Source organism: Sinohyriopsis cumingii, chromosome 9, assembly GCF_028554795.1.
Source record: "Sinohyriopsis cumingii isolate HCF-2022 chromosome 9, ASM2855479v2, whole genome shotgun sequence".
Taxonomy (NCBI): Eukaryota; Metazoa; Mollusca; class Bivalvia; order Unionida; family Unionidae; genus Sinohyriopsis; species Sinohyriopsis cumingii.
In genome coordinates, this window is record NC_142969.1 from 66,450,972 (window position 1) to 66,469,007 (window position 18,036).

Here is an 18,036-nt window from a genome sequence, read left to right on the forward strand (position 1 = left end):
GTGAGTGTTTCTTTTAGGTCGGCGCGTTGTTTTATGGTCATGATCTAGGTAAGATCAATTTTATGTTTTTAGGGGATGTTTTCGTTCACGTCCGCGCTTTCACTATAAATTGAAACTCGTTCGGCAGTCCAGCTACCCTTGTTGATTGATCAACACCAAAAATGAACACGAGACTGGAGAAACTGTTGGAACTTCATGTGCATCTGGAATATGCCAGGCGCATATTAAATGAACTGGCCGCGGAAGCCATTGTGGAGGAGGGAAGGATAAGAGAGGAGGAGGAAAGAAGAAACAAAGAAGAGGAGGAGAGAAGATATAAAGAAGAAGAGGAAAGAAGATACAAAGAGGAGGAGAGAAGATACAAAGAAGAGGAGGAGGAGGAAAAGGAGAGAAGAAGAAATTTCAGAATCCCAGAGAGCGAAAATTGGGATTCTGAAGCGACATATCCTGCCTCTGCTCTCTCCCCCCAAAAGGTAAAATGTAATTGGGGGATAAGATGTGTATGCGGCGCCAGGCCTGGAAGGTGCCACCATTAACCAGGTGTCCATGAAGTTCCAAACAAAAAAACAGCCCTTTTCAGGGCTACCCAATACTCTAGAAAAGAAATAACCATCAATTTGCCAATGTGTAGGTAGAGTAGTGTGAATATAAACACAAACTCTTTTTTAAGATAGTGTGAGGGTATGTGTTTGTGTGTTGGTGCTTGTAAGAGCTAAGGTATGTTTGTGTGAATAGTAGAGTATGGGTTTCTTTATTGTTTCTTAGCGTAGGTGAAGAGTATAGTTAGGGTTCTGTAAGCGCTCACATACGATTGTGTGGATAGTAGATTATGGATTTTGTTTATTGTTTCTTAGCGTATGTGAAGAGTATAGTTAGGGTTCTGTAAGCGCTCACGTACGATTGTGTGGATATTAGATTATGGATTTTGTTTATTGTTTCTTAGCGTATGTGTTTGTGTGTTTGTGTTTGTGTGTTTGTGTTTGTACCAGCTCACGTACGATTGTGTGGATAGTAGATTATGGGTTTGTTTATTGTTTCTTAGCGTATGTGGAGAATATAGTTTGGGTTTTGTAACCGCTCACGTACGATTGTGTGGATAGTAGATTATGGATTTGTTTATTGTTTCTTAGCGTATGTGTTTGTGTGTTTGTGTTTTTGTGTTTGTGTTTGTACCCGCTCACGTACGATTGTGTGAATAGTAGATTATGGGTTTGTTTATTGTTTCTTAGCGTATGTGGAGAGTATAGTTTGGGTTTTGTAACCGCTCACGTACGATTGTGTGGATAGTAGATTATGGATTTTGTTTATTGTTTCTTAGAGTATGTGTTTGTGTGTTTGTGTTTGTGTGTTTGTGTTTGTGTTTGTGTGTTTGTGTTTGTACCCGCTCATTGAGTCATCCACCCTTGTGTCTTCCATGATGTTTAGGACGGACATGCTCATGTATGTCAGGTCTAAGTGGACTGTTGTTGATAGGACAGATACTAGTCAATGGATGAGGAGAGTTTACATAGAAAGACAAAGATGTCTCAAGAGGGTACTTGTGTATGGACCGGCAGTTAGAAGGAGTTTAAGAAGAAGAAGAAGAAGATGTGACAGATGCCATCTATGTTAATATTAATATTAACATAAACCCAAAGGCCCTTTTCAGGGCCAGCCATATTTCTCGAAAAGAGATAGCCTTTCCATTGCCTACCCCTTTTTAAAAAAAAAAAAAAAAATCCCATGTTCAATTTCCCTTGACGCTATAAAGTCCCACCCTGTTTAAATTCCTTTGACGCTAAACCGTCCCACGATTTTTCTCCATGTTAATTTCCCTTGACGCTAATCTGACCCACGATTTTTCTCCATGTTAAATTTCCCTTGACGCTAATCTGACCCAGGGGTCTCTGTAATGCTAATTCCCATTGACGGTAAAGTGCCCCCATTTGCTACTACCATATAAGAGAAATATATAGTGCAAAAGAGTTTTGCCTTCTTGCTCATAAGGGCGCAATCTTTATTAAATAGTATATAATTGTATTACCGAAAAAAATGAATTGAATCTTAGTATAGTTTAGTAGAAAATTACTTTAAATATAATTTAATGATAAATTACTTTTAATACAATTTAGAGAAAAATTAAATCTTATTACTTTTACTAAACAGTTCTGTCCCAATAATACTAATGACGAGTTTTATGAGCAAGAGCTATCGCTATATAACAAAGAAGGTTATATGTAGAGTTTAAAAACTCTGAAGACCACGAGCATAAACTATAACAGGTGTGTGCTGGTGAAATGAAATTGAATGACAAATCGTCGAACAGTTGCGAAACAACAAAGAACATTATTTCGTTAAAGTAAGTGTCAGAAGAAGGCTATATAGTTAACAGTATCGGGGAGCATGATAACTTCAGGTGTGTAAATGACAGGGACTTTCCTGAATGTAAGAGGTGTGAAAAACTGCATTAGAAATCGATGGAAAGAGGGGTGGAAAAAAAAATACCTAAAAATTAAATTTTGCATTTAAACAACAAATGTCGCTATAAACTGTCACACCGCATGTATCGTAGTGATATGGCATAACAATTGTTATAGCTGTTAAAAATCCTATTCACACACACAGCCAGTGTCACCTTGACCATTGTCAAAATATCCTATTCACACACACAGCCAGTGTCACCTTGACCATTGTCAAAATATCCTATTCACACACACAGCCAGTGTCACCTTGACCATTGTCAAAGTATCCTATTCACACACACAGCCAGTGTCACCTTGACCATTGTCAAAATATCCTATTCACACACACAGCCAGTGTCACCTTGACCATTGTCAAAATATCCTATAATCTCAACGACAAAACAACAGAAGATTAATAGCAAACGCCTGGATTGATTATAATACCCAAACTTGGTAAAACTAGTCATCGTAACTGTCCTCGTACTTGCGCCTATTTTTGTAACTGTAAACATTGGAAACATCGGGCATGGCTAACCGGCGACTGAAAATCAAAATCAAGAAACTACGAGAACGTGGATGAAGAGTGTTTTCGAGCTTGTCAAATCCACATAATTCACGTTTGAGTGCAGAAATTACCACATATATATATATATATATATATATATATATATATATATATATATATATATATATATATGAGAGAGAGAGAGAGAGAGGCAACCATAACAGGCAAAATCGCATCATTAGTAAAAAGATGTTTTCCGTTTGAAGGCTCTTTGATGGTGCTATACACACGAAAACATATTGACAACATCAGGATCTACAAGCAGGATGTGAGTTAATGAACAACGTTCACTTCATGCCTAGTGAAAAAGTAGTTAAATAACTAAAGACACTGTATTAAGCAGTAGATGTAGGAGAACAATGCATGAATGGTGCTGTTTCACATTGTTAATATTATTTGGACCTTTTTTCATCGATGTTGTAGTATGGATTACTCATCTGAAATGTGAACACAACTAGCATAACCAGAACGAGAAACATTCATTCAAGCTCACGTTTTCCCAATTTAAATGTAATTAATTAAAAGAATATCGACATTATTGTATGTACATATAAGAAACATTTCACTAATGATACCCAATGCTAAACATCACTATAAACTGCCACACTGCAGACATCGATAGTAGCGATAGAACTGAAAAATTATTAAATCCAAATCACACACACGCACACAGAATCTTAGAGCAGCTTGAATGTAATGTTTTAGAATCATCTGGCAGTTTAAATGTCATTATTGCAGTTACTCGTAATTAGTAAGCACGTGTGAAGTTTATGTGACAAAGAAATGACTCCCGCAGCTCATTTATCTTGCAAAGAAAAACCATGAAATTTTATACTAAATTTAAGTGGCAAGCAGGTTGATTGAAGAAAAGAAAATTGCTCAAATTGTGCTTTGCAAGTAAGTATTCAAAATGTACCTTCACAGCCAATGATGATCATTGATTCTTTCCGGAAGCAACGTTATAGTCAGTATGTATCAAATGTTGTGCTTGTAAGGTGAATATACCAGTATATAGTCAAGTATTTGAAACGTGATTTACAATTGAAAAAAATATCAAATTTGGAAGACATGGGTATAAAATGTAAGAAAGACAGAAAAATGTTTCTGAAGTATAAAAAAAATGTCTCTTGCTCCTGAAGATAAGTTGCATCTATATAAATTTAATTTCCGAACGTACATTTTTAATGACAGAATACGTGACTCAGACCTGAACAATTTGTTGTTGTTGTTCTGTACCAATCAAAATTGTCACTGGTATCATGTGACAAACTTTACAAGGGAGAGAATTTCGTAGGTCAGCGCTTAGATATGGCGCGGTGGAAGGAGAGAGCGATACTTTTGTTAATTTTATGCCTTTTATACATTTGTGAGTCTGCAAGAGACAGTAAGTATGCATACACATACTATATATATATCAATATTTTTATAACCAATAAGAGTATTTTAGACTTCTTGTACATTTACCTTGGCCCACCTGTCTGACTAGTCAGGAAAACAATATGGCTGACAGGTGTTGACTGTTTAAATAAATGATTTAAAAAGGTTGCTTACGCAGGCATTGTGAATATGTGTATTAAAGAAGTGACGAACCATATTGATACATGACAAATATACAACCTATTATCGCTGAAGGATTACAGCGCGTGAGGTTTAATCGTCTCTGAAAAGTTCTTGTGTATACTAATCCCACAACTTCACAAGGGCTCTAGTACAACGTAAGACACATCACCCGTTATTTTTGTTCTGGGGGTGATGGGTCTTACAGGCTAACTAACAGCGCTGTTTAGCGTGTTTTGATGAGGACTAATAGTGTGACGAAAGTAACATTTTAAGTAATAATCACACACAACTGACAACCAATAACAACACTTAATTACTACAAAGTAAAGTTAAAATGTTTTTGCCAGACTTTACTTACCCTGATGTCTTTTCTCTAATAAGTTACAATTCTCACAAAAGAAATGGACCTGTTTTCAAGTTTCATTGGCCTACATTCCAGTTGGCTGGAAAGCAATTAAAGCCGGGAATGACGAAATGGGGTTAAGTTGAAAAACTATTCTTTAACGATACAAATTAATATATTCGAAGCAAATTAAAATATATTATGCTTATTGGAATTGTAAGCAACGTTTCGTTTCGTTAAAGAAATACATCCTGCACATAAACCTACTTCAGACCTGCCAACTCTTATTATTTTGCCATAAGTCTTACTTAAATTACCCTTAAAATATGGACTTACGGCATACTAGCAAAAACTAAGGAAAAAATTATCAATGCCGAAAAATCTGCATAATATATTCATGTGTGTTTTATTTGGATCTAAGTATTAGTGAAAGTAGTCAGAGAACCAGACTATACAGCAGCACCCTAGGCGCTTTAAACTGCATCAGTTTGTTCATTCAAGTGTCTGCATGATCAAACTATAGTCCTACATGTAAGACCTGACACTGATATTTATGTTTTGGGCGTCATGGTCTTACTGCCTAAGTAACAGCGCTGTGTAGTGTGTTTTGATGTCGACTAACATCGTAATGAAAGTAAAATTTTCAGGAATATTTCACACAGCTGGCAACTAAAATAACAGCGCTTTTCTTCAAAGTAAGGTAATAATGTTTAAGTCAGACTTACTCTGATGTCTTTTCTCTAATAAATTCAAATTCTCACAAAAGAAATGGACCTGTTTCAAGTTTCATTGGCCTACATTTCAGTTGACGGGAAAGCAATGAAAGCCGGGAGTGACGAAATCGGGTTAAGTGGAAATATTATTCTTTAACGAAACGAATAAAAATATAATATTTTTATTGGAACTGTAAAGCAACGTTTCATTTTGTTCAAAAAACATATCCGCCACACATTCCGCCAGGATAAAGACAGCACAATAAGTATATTAATTGCACATAATTAAGTGGAATAGTGTCGATATATGCTGCCAGATGTTTGAGATATTCCTGAAAATTTGACTACTCATTCCGATATCAACGACATCGGAACACACTATACAAGGCTGTTATTAGGATAGTAAGACATAGCACCTAAACAAAATCAACATGCACTATGTCTTATATGTAGGACTAGATCAAACTATTGGTTATAGAATTTTTTTAAATGGCGTCCAGAAAGCAATACATGTTTAAGACAAAAGGGAAAATTAGCTTATAGAAAATTGTTAATAATCAACACAGAAGAATAAAAAGGAGTATTCAGATTCTTGTGAATAAAAGCTGGAAAGGACACCATTTTCTTTATTGGGCATCACATGCCAATTTGAGTATGTCTCATGGTGGAAGCTATGATCGGAACTAGAGTTTGTGCAGCTGTACTAATGCTAAATAAAGTCTATGCATATTTTACAAACTTTTCAGTTGAAGTTAATATATATCATCGATGCATCAAACTTTTAATTGTGTTTACCAGCTGTACAATAGCAGTTATTTATATTTTGTTACACCTTACTGAATTTTCTTAAAGTTCAACAAATAGGAATACATATTTTTGTATTGTCTGGTTTAAAAAATGGAATCCATGCCTGACTCCGCACTATAAGCGGGTTCGTGAGTTATCGAGGGATTGGTGTGACGCACATCAGTACTGGTTGTATGCTTGATTGCCATAAGTCACTAAACCCACCTGGGGTTTACAAAGAACCTCTTTTAATCAGAAGTAATGTGATTGCTGCCACTAAGAACATATTTCAAGTTGCTTCTATGCACGAGAGTGTGGAATGGTGGGTTTTACGATTATGAAAATTTCGTCATAGAAAATTCATAGAAGTATACAAGTAAGTTAACATCATAAATATTTTAATTGATAAGGGATACAGAGAAGGGATGAATTAATTTCATATTGGTTTTTGAATGACATACTCAAGAACAACAATGATCAGTATGTAGTGAGGTATATACAACACGTCACTTATGTTTCAGTTCAATGATTTTAACAGAAGATATGCATGGTTTTAGATTTACAAAATACAGTGCTATAATGTAATAAAATACATAATACAGAGTATAATACATACAAGTAATTTAAACAATCCAATTAGGAAAGCTTTAGAATTGAAATAGACACTGGACTTACTTGTGCAATCAAGAGATATCATTTCAGCAACAGTCATAACATAATTTGGTCAGTAATCTAAATTTTAGTGAGAGGGTAAGAGATTAAAGTAATGATTTTCTATCTGTTACAAATGCTAAGAGGCACATAATAATAGTCATTTAAGTAATTTTAGGCAGATACAATAATTTATCCATCTATATTTGGCCTAATTTTAAAAGTTAATTTTGGTAGTTATTTTAAAATACAGGTGTTATTGTAACCTGTTTATTCAAGCTTTACTTTGCAGAGTTTATGTTACTTTTCACCATGCAACCCTGTTTTCTGTGAAATATAGTTTTTGGGGACAATATTGCAGATTTATTTAAATGCTTGCAGAGATCTCAAAAACGCTTAATTGCGTGTATTTGGATGCCAATTTTTGATCTGGGATGCAGAAACTGAGGCGGAAGTCCTCCGTACGCATGTAATGGGTGTGCGGCAAAATTCAAAGACTTGTCAGTGCTGCTTCAGCCACCTGCTTTGTGGGAAAATGTGTTGATCAATTAGCTATGATGATTATTACAAGGACAGCGTTCAGTGACTGAAAGACCCCTTGATGTACATACATGTTGCCATTATAAGAGTACATCAAAAAGAACATGATGCAATAGCTGGGCGGCAACTTCAAAGGCTTTGACTGGCGGCCGGATGTGAAAATGTACTGATATTTACAGTGATCGAATTCAGAGTCAGAAAGACCCAGAGATGTAAATGCGGTCATTTATAAAAGTACATCAAATAAACAACTTTAGCTTTCATTATTGTGTTCATTTCCGAATGTATCGGAATAAGTAGTGCACGCGACCTCAGAATCAAGACATTTTGAGACTTAAAATACCATTCGTAAATTTGGATAAGTATTTTTGGGTTAAACGAGGACAGTAGCTAAGTGTAAGAAAGCAGTGTATCCCCCAGGGTTGTAAAGTTGAGGGTACAAAAAAACCTTTGGTGTCAAAACTGTTGGTCAAATAAAAAATGTTGGGGTGAAAAATGTACTGACACATTTACGTACGACTCATACTTTTTCAGCTTGAAATAGGATATTGCAACTTGCACTACTCTCTCTCTCTCTCTCTCTCTCTCTCTCTCAACATGCAAATACACCAACATGCACAGTTAACAAACAAATGCATTGTAAATTCAAAGAATAATTGTATTAGTTCATTTTTCTTTCAAAGTCGTACTTTTAACAGTATCCTCAACAATGTTATAGCCCAACATGTTACATATAAGCCGATACAAAAAGCCAAATCAATCTTTTCTAACCAAATGGGAGTTAATTTACTGCCTTTCATCAAACGTGTACTATCATAGATTTCATTGTACTTCGTCCTAGAACACATTTATCCAAATATCAAGGAGGATACTGATTCATCTTCTTTCTAATAAGTTACACTTGAACTTTAAGATTTTTCTTTTATTGCAGTTAAAGTTAAAAACCAACAAAATCTGCAATGACCCGCTGACTTTGTAATCCAAATAACGCATTTATCTCTGCAAATTTACTGATTTCTATGTTGTGAAATAATGCCTTAGGTTATAATGTGTTCTCCAGATATCTTATGGCGAACGAGGGCCTATTTCTAAAAATTCTAAAACCCTGTCACAAAAGGATTATTCACTTTTGCAGTCTTTGCAATCACACGATCAGAAGTCACACCGGTGATCATAATGAATATTCCAGTCAAGGGAATAATTTTCTCCATTTTTCATTAAAGTTAGATCCACAGTTACTCTTTTGTGTTCTGCTTTTTTCACTTTCTTCGCTAATGCTTTTTAGTGCATGACGTTTTAATCTGGCGATCACTTTCTAGTGCAATGAGCCTTGATGTTAAATATCTAGAACAGCTTGCTGAGCTCGATGGAAATCGCGAGAAGCTCGCGAGATTAGGGGAAGCTACTCCATCATAACATTGCCTATGCTAGTCTGGTTCATTGTTTTATATGTTCCCTGCGTTGCACTTTGCTATACGAATAGAGGAGCGCAAGGCAGGGAGCAAACAAAGCGGGGAACCAGTCAGTGCCTATACGCGAAGTATATACGATGCCATCCATCGTCCAGTGCATTGGGTATTAAATAAATCATGATCATATTATGAAACTCCTTTGCGTCAAAAAAACGGACAGTAACAAAATGTGTGCATCAATTTTCTCCAGCGTGCGTCCCTGATGCACAAATGTGCATAAAGGGAAATGCTGAGAAAGTGTCTGATCATAGCTTAGTGTTTGGAATAAGTCCTTACTTGGATTGACAAAATTCAGTATCACTCTGATGGACGAACAAGAGCTATTTAAGAGGTACATTTATTGACCATACTTTTTTAAAAAAAATTCCCATAGCCTTAGCCCGGTTAGTTCTAGTGTTGTAGCGAAATGTACTCATCAAGACATTAGTAGCTAGGCCTAGTTTTGATAATGCTAATTATGTCGGTCAGAAATGTATGGGACAATGCTATGTTGTGGAACTTGCGAGATGCGCTTTAAGGCCTAAGCTGTTTTTCTACTTGACACGTATTTGCAAAAATACGGGGGAAAAACAGCAAATCGGATACTATTTAACCATTGTCTAAATTTACTACAAGGACATAAACAAATAAATAAACCATAAATTTGCAGTCCTGTTTGTGGACTGTTGTAGTGAAGTTATATTAAAGTGAGTGATTACATTACGAAAACCTATCTATCTGAAAATAGATGCACTCACATCTGTGTTGATTCTGTAGGAAAGAAGGGACTGCAACTTTTGATGGTAAAAATAGGAGTCCTGAACTCCTAGTTATGAAATCCTAGCGAGACCTCTGACTTGTTTAAAGACATCCAAATATGATTTTTATGTCATCATATTCATTGATGGGACGAGTTAACAAAGTTAATGGTACAATTACAAACTGAATGCATTTTATATAGCTATTATATTAGTAAAATATGTTCCACACCTTTTTGGCTGTCAAGATTTCACAGACCTATATTTCCACTACCAAAGACTGTCCTCGTTAGGATATTCTTCATCTTAATTAATGTTCACTGAAAATTATTTGCTGATGTTTATCCATGTTTCAATATTGATGATGTTTATCCATGTTTCAATATTGATGATGTTTATCCATGTTTCAATATTGATGATATTTATCCTGTTTAATATTTTGTAATAATAAAATGGTCATCGATTCCCAAAAAAGACCATCTTGTATGCCAGATTAATCATACGATCAGATAACTACATGTGTTAATTTTCTTCTTAATCCACAAGATGACACTGAAATCACTGATGAATGTACCATCTTTACTTCTGGGTCATGTGATTCGGACATTGATCTTTGGGACTATTGCGTGGTTTGTGATGACATTATCAAAATTTATATTTATATATAGATGAGCAGTTTATATTGTTGATAATATTAAGTTTGACTTTGGTACTAAGTACTGAAATAAAATATAAATGAAGAGATGTTCCTACTATATTTGTCTTTATTGCCCTTCCCATTCTGACCGTTCTAGCATTCCCTACACAGTAAGAATTTCCTATATTCCATTAATCTTCATACATTACTGTTATATTCAGTCTAGAAAACATAAATGAATGAGAGCTTGTGACCAAAAGTTTGTTTTTTTGGATGAAAAATATTTATACCAGTATGCCCTTTTGTTTGAAAAATTACCCCTTTGTCCAGAAATGTGCAGCTTGTGGAATAGAAGCCTCCATTGCATACCCCTCTGAAATTTGATAATCAAACAATTTTATTTTTATATTACACCTCTCCCTTGACAACTCACTCACTACATGGTCCACAAACATAGACTGCAATATAAGAGAGGGCACTAGTTACCAAGGGATCTCTGAAAATTGAAAAAAATCCGCTTATACATTGAGAAAACCGCAAGGTGGGGTAGGGAACTAGGCTGTTTAATGACTGAATCTTTGTTTTACAATAATGTCGATAACATTTGTTAATAATGCTGCATTGCGCTTTTTCTAATGAAGTTGTTCATTATTCTGTATAAATAGCATTTATTTTCAAAATGTCCATGTGAAAGATTCCAACTGGTTTCAACAACCACCATCACGTAAGTGTGAGCAAAAACATCTGTGTGTTACACCACTGCTTTTTGTTCTGTTGATTAGTCTGGTTACTAGAGCGGTATATAATAGTATACTGCCAAGTCGGGAGTCAGGATAGCAAAACCTAGTGACAGTTATTTCATGAGACAGTTGTCTACATCGAAACTCTTAATTTTTGTATTGTTCAATTAGTACAATATTGATGATTTCATTGAATGCAATAGTGAAACTTTTTAACATCCTTGAGGATATCTCTTAAGTGCCAGTTCAGCAATTCTCTAAAACTCACTTGCACATAGTGGTCCGTATCTGTGAAACCAAGATCTTTATTTTACAAAGTATTCGTTTTGCTTGGTTGCCTTGCTATCACTGATCACAGTTATGAATGGGCCAGTTAATTTAAGGTAGTTTATGTTACATACACAATGACATTTATAACAGTGTTTGATTGATCAACTGAAGTGAGTTCATCCAACATACGACCGGGGTCACTAGATATTAAGTATGTAGGATTTGTGTGCCATTTAACATTTTTTAAAATTACGTCTCTTTTATTTGATTCAAAAGACATAATTAATGTGATAATGCAAAAGTAGGACAGCTTTTAATTCAGTGCAACAATACAACCTTCCGCAAGTCAGTTATCAAAACATGGTCGACACTTAATTAGGTTCTTAGAGAAAGGATTGCAGACATAGATTAATACATTTTAAGCTTAAATACACATTGCATTTATGATAATAACACTTAAGAGGAACTAAAAGATGGAATGAAAATAAAAATTTCACTTCATAAAAATTATTTGGCATTTAAATATTAATGTACTGCCTATACTAGGTGTGACGTTTTCATTGATCAATTTTTCCTTGAATATCTTCAATTATGTTGTACTAATAATGTTGTTTGGAAAAAAAATGTAACGAATTTTATTACTTATTGAAAGTCGATTTCAAAATGTTGATTAAAATTTCCAGGTCATATTGTTTTCGACCATAAAACGAGTGATATGTCAACATTTCAGTTACCAATTTTTATTGCAATTTTTTTCAAGTTCATGAAATATGGATTAGTTTTTGGGGTGTATTTTCTGGTTTAAATAATAATAATGAGGACTTTGTATAGCTCCTAATCTTTAGAAGCTCTAAGAGATTTACAACATTAGACAACACCTATAGATAAAAAACATAATAATGATATGATTACAAAAACAAACACCATGAAATTAGAAAACATATTTTAAAAAAAACATTCTGAGAATATTTAAGGTAGGAAACATTAAAAAATGGGATCCACACCTGACCCCACGTTATAAGCAGGTTTGCGAGTTGTCAGGGCACGAGTTATCGAGGGAGTGGTGTGCTTATGTGTTCATTTTTTTACAAAAATAAGTCAGCTTTATGGAGACTTCTTCCAGAGTCATTATATATATATATATATATATATATATATATATTGTTTTTTTCTTCATAACTTCACTACCTGGCCCATGTTAAGGAATTCCAACCTCAGTTTACTACCTGGCCTGTTATAAGGAATTCCAGCGTCATTTTACTATCTGGTCCATGTTAAGGAATTCCAGTCTCATTTTACTACCTGGTCCATGCTAAGGAATTAAAATTTCAGTTTCTACCTGGCCCATGCTTCTGAAAATAATGCCGCGATTTTTTTAAAGATTATGGTCAAAATAGCTGACCTCAGACTCATTGTGTCCTTTATTAGGTCATTACCATGCAGGATGCAGGCTATTATGTGTTGTTAAAGCATTTTCAGGCTATAATGTGTTGTTAAAGCATCTTCAGGCTATAATGTGTTGTTAAAGCATCTTCAGGCTATTATGTGTTGTTAAAGCATCTTCAGGCTATAATGTGTTGTTAAAGCATTTTCAGGCTATAATGTGTTGTTAAAGCATCTTCAGGCTGTTATGTGTTGTTAAAGCATCATCAGGCTATGATGTGTTGTTAAAGCATCTTCAAGCTATAATGTGTTGTTAAAGCATCTTCAGGCTATAATGTGTTGTTAAAGCATCTTCAGGCTAGTATGTGTTGTTAAAGCATCTTCAGGCTATTATGTGTAGTTAAAGCATCTTCAGGCTATAATGTGTTGTTAAAGCATCTTCATGATGGACATGTCTGTCAGCAGTCTTGTGTATTTGATCAACACAATAAAAGAAGAAAAATATTGAAATGAAACAAGTAAAGGCTCAAGTGTAACTTTTCTTTGTAATCTATTTATAGAAACACCACAGAATACTCTGTTAATATCGGCTTGAATAGGACTTGGGGTTTGGATTTTGACTCGCTGATTTTTGCCTTGATGAGCTAAATGACTTGCATGAATTAATTTGTAGATAATACACTGCATACAATCAATATAACTGAACTGATTCAGATTAAATGTTTAGAAAAAGTTTTTTCTCAGTTGGAATTTATTGTTACTTTGGTATTTCCATTGTATTTCCACGATTGACTAATATCATCTTGAACTAATTTATAACAATAATTGTTTTTCTTTGAAAAAACTATACTCAAGAGAATTTCACCTAATAAAAGTATTTTGTTCCATTTTAACAAATTATTAACAAGCAGAGGATAATAAACTTTAGCTGTTGCTACTTGTATCAGTTTTTATTGTTTTTTTGGCATTAGATTTAATTAGATTGGCATTAGATTTTTTTTCAACAGGTTAGATGTACTGTTACTGCAACACAATCTACCGGTAGTTAAGAAACTTTGTGATGGGAATTGGGGCAGCAGTCATTCAATTATATGCTTTTTATTAAGTCAAGGAGATAAGCTTTCATAATAATAATAATGAGGACTTTGTATAGTGCCTAATCTTTAGAAGCCCTAAGTGCTTTACAACATTAGACAGCACCTATAACATAAAAAGCATGTATAACGATATGATTACAAAAAACAAACACCATGAAATTAGAAGAAAGAAAACAACATGCTGAAATATTTAAGGTAGGAAACATTATTAGGTCTTTATGTTTGTTCTTGCAGTCGAAATAAGTGAGTTTTAAGAGGACTTTTGAATGGGATCCCTGTGTCTTTGTGTCTAAGTTCAGTGGGCAGTTCATTCCACGTTGCTGGGCCCTGGTATGCAAAAGAACGTTGTCCATGTGACTTTGTTTTCATAGTGTGAATAACGAGTATATGATTGTCAGAAGAGGAGCGTAAGTATCTTGCTGGTGTGTACACATGGGTGAGGTTGGATAGGTATGTTGAACTAGAGTCCGTCAGTGAAATGTAGCACAGAGAACAAATTTTGTGTTTGATTCTGGATTGATTGGATAGCCAATGTAGGGTACAGAGCAGCGGGGAGGTGTGCTCTGATCGTGGTATTCTAAGTATGATCAAGCAGCTGTGTTTTGAAGTTTCTGGAGTAGATATTGAGATGAACCAGACACAATTGAGTTACAATAGTCCAGTCTTGAAAGTACTAATGAACACACAAGTGTTTTATTGGCATCAACTGAAAGATATTTGCGATTGGAGCTTATATGTCTCAGCTCAAGATATGCAGCCTTGCATATGTTCATGACATGTTGGTGCATTGTGAGAGTACTGTCCAGAGTAACACCTAGGTTTCGCACTAATTGTGTGAATTAAATGTTGGTGTTGCTGATATTTATTGTTTGAGGTAAAGGATGTGAATGAGAAAGTCTTTGTGTTGTGATCAAAATAGCCTCAGTTTTATCATCATTCATCTGCAGCTTGTTAAATGTCATCCATGATTTCACATCAGAAATGCACCTCTCTACACCTTGGATGGTAGCATCAACTTCATTTGGGTGGCTAGATTTGCATATTTGGGTGTCATCATTGTACAATTGGTGAGACACTGGATGATGATCTATGATACTTGAGAGTGGCTGAGTGTATAGAATGAAGACAACATGTCCAAAAACATACCCCTGTGGGACATCACAACATAGAACACTGCCAATTTTTTTTGTGTTTTGTTGTTTTAAATAATTTATGCAAATGGAAGAACATTAGTTAGCAGCACATTAAATGATTGTTCATCAAATTAGCAATGTGTAAACTAGATCTAGTCACCTTTGAATTAGGCTTAGTTGGTGACACTTAATAATTGTTTGAGATAGAAACAGGTTTGGTTGTAATGATATATGAGATGTCTGATTGGATGGAGTTATAGTATGTACAAGTGAGAATCTTTTATCAGCTAATGCAGTTATTACTAATTTTAGAAGCAGTGACAGGGATTTTCAAAATTTGGCTATCCTTGTAGCGTCTGTTCTAGATCTGAAATTTTGGGGTATGGAATTACTCCTTTCTTTGAATAAAATTGGGAATTTCTAGATACTGTGTATCAGAAATTCAATGAAGAAATAATGGTGCTGCTAGCAAATCAGAAAAGTCATGTATTCTCTATAGTTTGGTTTAGGAAAAAAAATGAGAATTATGCAATGACACCACCAAGGATAGACCCTGTCCCACCATTATGTGAGAAATGGATATCCAGAATGGAGATGGGGCTAGCATGTAGAAAGGGATGAATAACTGGATATTTGGAAACTTGAGTGCAAGGACAGAGACATGAAATCCACAAAGATTATACCATGACATTATACTTTTCATGTTATTCAATGATGAACCTTGAAGATGAAAGAGGAACTTTAAAAACTATTTCAGTCTTGAATATGGGGATATTCCAGAATTGAGACATATCTTTAGTCCAGTTTATCTAAAATATATCTTCTCTTATCTTTTAGGAACGCCTTTCGTTTATGATGACTGTCGTTATGATTATGCAGTGGGTCTAGGAAGGGAGAATGGAAAGGATCCCCGTATTCCAGATGGGAACTTCTGGGCATCCTCTACCTCCAATGATAGGAGAATGCCCTGGATGGCCAGGCTGTATGACACCTCAGGTAAGTGACAATTTATAGTCTCAAAAGACCATAGTTCCCCTTTTGTTCCTTGACAAGAGATGGGTGAAGGCTCAGAATTCAATTTCACCTGCATACAGTTGGATTGGTAGGTATAATGAAATAAATCCCATGCTTTCTGATAATAACATGGGCACAATTTGATGTTCATCACAAATACTACATGAAATGGATAATGATGCCTAGTACTGCCTGAAGTAAGCAGTGGCAATTTTTGAGAGATGAATCCTTTTAGGAAGCCATTTAATATGGTTATTATTGATGCATCAGTACTTTTTACTTATTGGTACAGATGGTGAAGAATCAATACAAAACAATGCTAAACATGTACAGGTTAGTTTAATCTTCAGTAGTTGTTTGCCTTTTTATTAAGTTGAGAATTCATCTGAGACGGTTGTTGCAGGCATATTAACTTATTTGTGTTGTTTTAAGTTTAATGCCAGTATAACCCTGGAAAGAACCACTGACCCTTGGGAAGCTACTGGCGGGCTCTCACACATAACCCACATTGGTTAAACCAAAGACTTGACTGAAAAAGTTGATATGGCAATGATCTGTAAAGGTGTGTGCTTTATACCCACTCAGCCACCTGGGGTCCCCCCTCATTTCTGTCATAATCTTAAAACAAAATGTTGACAACATTCACTTGCCTTTTACAAATTAACTCAGGTGACTAACTCATATGCCTTGAAATCTTTCTCTGCCACCCAATTGCATGCTAATTATTTTGTCCAGTTAGCCATTGGTAACTTAAAGGAAAGATTCCAGACCTGTTCCTCATAAATGCTTTACTGATCATTTCATAACCGCTTATGTGCAAAGCTTTTCTTTGTTCATATCTTCTCAGTTAGGTTTAAATTTGAAGGCTACACTTTTGTTTCATGAAATATGTTAAATTCATTTCTGATGGTGGTTATTCTTTGTCCAATTCCAGCGTAAAACAATTGTTATGAGTCTGTGTTCTTAAAACAAATAACATAAAAGAGTGAAGACAACAAGCTTTGTAAAATTTAATGAGTTATTTATTTCCTAGACCACAAAGTAAAATAAAATAAGAAAAACAACTTGGTATTGCAAATTAAATCCAAATTGTAATCCAAGAATGAAAATACAAGTCCTATCAGTGAAAAGTTCTATGTGAATCAAAGTTCCAAATACCAATGAAAATCCAAGATGGAAAGCAATGATATATGCATTTGTCAGCATTGTACTGATGTGTCAAGTCTCTTGTTGAATTACAGAAAGTATTATTTCAGTTTTTGAATTCCATATAAATTCCGATAAATGTCTTTGTCTAAGAACTTTAGAGCACTTTTGTATTTCCAGGGGAAACAATCACTTGAAATGTAATAATTTCAAGAAAATAAAAATGGAGCCCCAATCTGGACACAACATAAAACAACTTCTCAAGCGTTAAGTCACGACTGATGGAATTCTTATCATAACATTAGTTATAAGACTAACTAAAACGCAAAACAGATTTTCAAATGGGGGTCAAGATTTCATCCTTCTGGAAAAAATAGAAGAATGTTTACGAATTAATCCAGGTATGACCTTGACTTAATACAGTGATTCTTTCTCTGAGAAAGAATATTTTAAAAAAATAATACAGAAAGTTGTTTACCAAAACTGTCACTGGTTTTAAGGTCATCAACTAGATACAATGTTTCTATTATTAGGTATTTACAGCAATGAAATAAATGAAGAAAAAAAATCAATCAAGTCAAACAGAACTGAATTTAATTCTATTTAAAAAAGGTCCATTAAACAGTATTACATTATAATAACATGTAATGGAATAAAAAAAAAATATTTTAAAACTAACAGACAAACAATTTATTTACATTTGACCACAAAATCAAAACTAACTAGCTTATTCACTGCTTGACACACAGGCATTGCATCAGAAATTGATCCAAATAGTTACAAAACAGGTAGGCTTTGCTCAGAAGTG

At 34.6% G+C, this 18,036-nt stretch overlaps 1 protein-coding gene across 1 annotated transcript in view; it reads left to right on the top strand.

Annotated features, from left to right (window-relative positions):
- Positions 1-4,268: 4,268 nt before the first annotated feature.
- The window catches only part of LOC149791943 (neurexin-4-like), a 68,810-nt gene continuing 55,042 nt past the window's right edge, over positions 4,269-18,036 (top strand). The window contains exons 1-2 of the mRNA XM_089969500.1: positions 4,269-4,390; positions 15,906-16,064. Of these exons, the coding sequence (XP_089825626.1) occupies positions 4,315-4,390; positions 15,906-16,064 (235 nt within the window). The 5' untranslated portion in view covers positions 4,269-4,314. The remainder of the gene's footprint in view (positions 4,391-15,905; positions 16,065-18,036) is intronic.